General features: G+C 29.5%; 1 protein-coding gene across 2 annotated transcripts; it reads left to right on the plus strand.

Moving 5' to 3' along the window:
- Positions 1 to 2,834: 2,834 nt before the first annotated feature.
- On the plus strand, positions 2,835 to 4,895 carry LOC107852435 (putative Myb family transcription factor At1g14600). Of its 2 annotated transcripts, XM_047398226.1 has the most exons (6): positions 2,835 to 2,875; positions 3,009 to 3,301; positions 3,529 to 3,605; positions 3,789 to 3,825; positions 3,931 to 4,027; positions 4,362 to 4,895. In XM_047398226.1, the coding sequence occupies exons 2-6, from the start codon at positions 3,049 to 3,051 to the stop codon at positions 4,777 to 4,779; spliced, it is 882 nt and encodes a 293-aa protein (XP_047254182.1). In that variant the 5' UTR covers positions 2,835 to 2,875; positions 3,009 to 3,048; the 3' UTR covers positions 4,780 to 4,895. The 2 variants fall into 2 exon arrangements, with proteins under 2 accessions (XP_047254182.1, XP_016552953.1); XM_016697467.2 differs by lacking the exon at positions 2,835 to 2,875 and having other exon boundaries at positions 2,882 to 3,301.
- Positions 4,896 to 5,210: the final 315 nt, after the last annotated feature.

The raw sequence follows: 5,210 nt of genomic DNA on the forward strand, positions 1-5,210 counted from the left end.
AAGAATAGAGAATTAGGTGCAATTACGTGATGTAATTACAAAGTTACATTTTATTTCTTTTTTTAAATAAAATTTAATATCTTTTTCTTTTAAATTTCTTTTTTATTTCTATTATTGTAATTTCTTTTTATTTTTACTTCTTTTTTTTTTTCATTTTACATTATTTACCTTTCATCTCTTTTCTTCTCATTTTCCAACTTTACTTCTTATGATTCAATATAATTACTCATATTTTTTTCGTTATTTAGCGCATTATTGGATTTTTATAATTTTTATTCTAGTGTTTGAATTAAAGTAGTATTTTATTATTGAATGAGATTATAGACTTATGTGTTTTTCGTTCTTCTAAATTATATTTACTCGTCGAAATTTTATACAAGAGTATTATGTTTTTCTCTTGGATTTTGAATTTATGTTTTGTTTTATTTGTTTTAGTATTATAGACATGCTATTTCATATTGTATGTCACTGTAAATTGTCTAATAACATATAATTTCAATTTTTCTATGGCTTTCCAAATATGTCCTTAACTATTTTTTAGTTTCACCTTATTTTGGAAAGATGTACATAGTTTAATGACAATATTTTCCTAAAAGAAATTAACAAAAGTTACTTTAGTAGGATGTTTTTCACAAGTTCAATGGTAATTTGAAAAATTAACTCGACAATTTGAAGTGACATGCAATATGAAATAACATGTCTATAGTACTAAAACAAATAAATTGAAACATAAAACAAAACACAAATTGAAAATTCAAGAAAAAAACACAATACTCTTATATAAAATTCTAACGAGTAAATAATTCAAAAGAAAGGAAAAACACATAAGTCATCTCATTCAATAATGAAATACTACTTTAATTCAAACACTAGAATAAAAATGCAATAATGCGCTAAATGAAGAAAAAAATACGAGTAATTGTATTGAATCATAAGAAGTAAAGGTTGTAAAATGAGAAGAAAAGAGATGAAAGATAAATAATGTAAAACGAAAAAAATAAAAATAAAAAAGAAATTAAAACAATAGAAATAAAAAATAAAATTAAAAGAAAAAGAAATTAAAATTAAAAAAAGAAATAAAATGTAATTTTGTAATTACATCACGTAATTGCACCTAATTCTCTATTCCTAATTGAGAATTGGACTATGTAATTATATCTAATTTCACTTTCCTTGTGGTTCTCCAAACATATCCTTAACAATTTCTTAGTTTTACCTTATAATTGAAAGAAGTGCATATTTCAGTGACAATATTATCCTAAAAGAAACAAAAGTTACTTTAATGGGATGTTTATACAAGTTCAATGATATTTTGAGGAATTAACTCCATATTTAACCGATTAGCTAATTTATGTAAAGACGTTTGAGAACACGTGCAAACACAGGAACTTTTCTAAAATTTAAATTGAGAGTGTCTAATAAAAATACGTTATCATGTGCTCAATTGAAACGAACCACAATTTGAATATTTATATTAAAGAAAAGGGCAAATTAAGGAGTAATTGATATATTCCGCCCACTTTCATTACATATTTATCATGCTATGTTAGATGAAGACCGGACTGCAATTCCCCAGGAGCTACCTTACCATATTCCAAATTCACTAATTTTAATAAATCTCCTGTATATTGCAATTTGTCTTGGACCAGATCCAGAACTACCTAGATAGCACAAGGACATAAATTGTTCAAGAATTAAAACTAAATTGGATGGGGTCAGTTGGTTAATTACACGAGAAAATTTCCTACCTAACAATGTGAAAGGGAGGGATTATTTTGGGAAACAAAGAAAGAAACATAAGTTGCAATATTTATTTTGGAATCTTTTGAGAATGATGCGATATAAAGATTTGACAAATTCCAATCTTCATCAGAGTGGTCCCATGACTTGATGTTATATTAATTATAAAATAAAATGACAAGACTAAGCAAAGATTTACTTTGAAATTAACTGGACTCAATCAACAAATAATAACAGTAGCTGAAATTTAGTTTACTTGGCCTTTGCATGCACTGCTTCTTAAATTGGTGAAAAGTTATGTTTTCATTGATGTTGAAGCAGTCTATAAATTAAAATGCCTAAGTTTAATTGTTCTGCATTTATATGAGACACATCTAATATCAGAAAATATTATATAAACAGGTTAAATTTGAAGTGTTGTGGAATATTGATATCAGAAAAAAAATTTCATATCAATATTATTTTTCCTGGGAAAATGTTTTTTTCTTCTTACTTTTTGGTATTGTTTAATTTTCTGAGTTTCTAGGTTAATTATTTATTTCATGTCGGCTTAAGAAAGTGTTATGGAGTAAGAGTCAAGATAGTCAAAATAGTCATACAAAAAAATGACTTATTCACGCAAATTCAAATATTTATTTGGTAGAAATATTTTCAATAATTTAATGCAACCACACAATAAAAAATGATTTAAGGAAGACATTTGGACCATATCAAACAAACCCCCATGCCAATGTATGTGATATATTTTTTTTCAGTCAGTCTAAAAACATGATAACTTTCTAATATTCAGTAATCATTTGACTTAATTTGAATGATATAACTTGTTTTAGATCATACATTTTTTTTTTTTAAATCTCATCATATTAAACTCCGTATTAATCAAATACCTTCACGTAAAGTGAGAAGGGTGGAGGGAGTGCCTTTTTCTTCCCATTCTCAATTTTGTGTCGAGAATTTTGGTGCCTTTATTACATCATCCATGAAAGCATGCATGAATTGTTTGCGTTTACTATATATATATATATATATATATATATATATATATATATAATTCTATTCATATATAAATATGCATGAAAAGTTAGATAAATAATTGGAGAGAGAAAGAGAGAGAGAAGAGTCTTCCATCTTCTAGGTAAAGTCCAAGGGTTTGATTTTTCCATTTGTGCTACTTAGAATATTTCTCTTTTATAGTGTAGTTCTCCGCACATAGAAGAATAGACAGAAGTATGGTCGAAGATTTATTTCTTGCTTTCCTTTCTTATTAGGACAAGCTAATAAGAGAAGATAGAGCTACTACCAAGTGTGATGGAGGATAGTGGTGGCACTGAGTTTTCAAAGACAAGCCCTAATTCAGACAAATATGTGGACGAGGACGAGAACACTTGGATCAAATTGCAAAAGGATGGAGGAAGCTCAAGCAACAGTACTGTTGAAGAGAGTCGTGAGAAGAAGATCTCTGTGAGGTCTTATGTTCGATCTAAGATGGCTAGACTCCGATGGACACCTGATCTCCATCGCCGTTTTGTTCATGCTGTGGAAAGACTTGGTGGACATGATCGTAAGTTTCTAGACTTTTCTTGATTGTTTTTTGAGCTTTTTTCTTTAACTATAAGGTATCAGAAATTCACTGATCCAACTAATTTGGATTCTCTTGAAATAGACCTACTAAGAGGATGAATCAGTCACGTTTTGAGTTTGTAATCATAATGATCTGAATCTCATAATTAGGGTAATTCACCTTTGTTAATTAAAGGTTTATTCTTCTTCTCTTTCTTTTTGGTGTAGGAGCAACACCCAAATTAGTTCTTCGATTGATGGACATAAAAGGACTCAACATTGCACATGTCAAGAGCCATTTGCAGGTAAATTTAAGTCTTGCTACAACCAAAACCAAGTATCTAAAATATTTCGTGATTCATATAAATTCATGAAATAATTATAACATTATTCTCATTAATTCAATGTAATTAGCTTCATATAAACGACTGTACCTTTTTCTAATTACTTCATTTTTGTTTTGTGTTCTGATTTGTCTGTTTACATAGATGTATAGAAGCAAGAAGATTGATGATCCAACTCAAGGTATGCTCCCCCCACCCCCCCCCGCCCCCCCCCCGCCGTTTTTAAGTTACAAATTTTAGGGTTTATATAGTAAATCTTACTAATTTCAAGTCATTTACCTCACAGGGATTACAAATCATCAGAAGCTTTTTATGGAAGGTGGAGATTCATATATCTATAACTTGAGCCTCCCTATGCTCTCAAGTTTCAATTCCACTTTTAGGTATGTCAGTTGATTTAGTTCAAATCCATAAGAGTTACACTGAAACCTTTCAAAAACAACATCATTTACCCTGATTCTTTTGGCTTCTATAACAAAATTCTGTTATAAAGAACACATACTAGCATAACATGAAAGACCGGTTCAACAGAAAACATGATCGTCATTGTGAAATGATGTTATAGAGGATGACTATTATATAGAGATCTGAATGTATAAGAAAGTTGGAATTAGTTATATGAATCTTTACTGTTCTTGTTGATCTATTTAAGCCCATCTCATGAGTTCAAATTAAAATGATACGAGAAATTCTCAATTAATTTATTCTTTTCCACAGATGTGGAGGTGCTTTTTCTAGGAATTTTCAAGATAACTTGATGCACAGCTCAACAATGGGACAAAGCACAAATGACAAGGCCAGAACAACATTTTACTCAACACTTAATGAGAGGATCTTTGCCAACAACTACCATATTGATAAGCTCACTCCCTTATTTCAGACAGCTGAAAAATCTCAAGCAAGAATACTGAGTCCTTTGAAATGGAAGGCTAAGGATTGTGACCTAATTGACCTGAATCTATCTCTAGGAGTAAAGCAAAAGAGCAACAACCATGACGACGACGATGATGATGGGAGTACTTTAACATTATCATTGTCCTCACAAATCTCTTCTTCGAGACTGAAAGAAGATGCTAATTATGCTACAATTGAAAATGGAAGAAGAGGGGCAAGTACTCTGGATCTGACTCTATGAATGTGACATGATGATTCTAAGTGAGATCCTGAGGTACTTGTTTCTGAGATTAATGCATTTCGTTGAGAATCTCTTTGTACTATTTACAAAGTTAATATTACAACTCTAATTTTTCATTTTATGTGTGATCTAAATTTGACAATGCATAGAGTTTAAGACAAGTAATTAACAAGAATGTTTATTCTTGTGGTACTAATTAAAGATGTGAATAATGTATCAGAATATCCTTAAATTTTGTGATCTTAAATATGTCATGCAAAATATTGGAGTTAAGAAGTTACTACTACATATAAAAGTGACATTCTCCTTAAAAATAGACTAAGAAAGAAAGTAAAACACATCTATATGGTGTTTCATTCATTTTAGATTCTATTAATCAATTTTATAACAGCTACCGACATGCGTGAACCTAGAAATGACTATACATAGAT

This window comes from Capsicum annuum, chromosome 10 (genome assembly GCF_002878395.1).
Source record: "Capsicum annuum cultivar UCD-10X-F1 chromosome 10, UCD10Xv1.1, whole genome shotgun sequence".
NCBI classification, from domain to species: domain Eukaryota; kingdom Viridiplantae; phylum Streptophyta; class Magnoliopsida; order Solanales; family Solanaceae; genus Capsicum; species Capsicum annuum.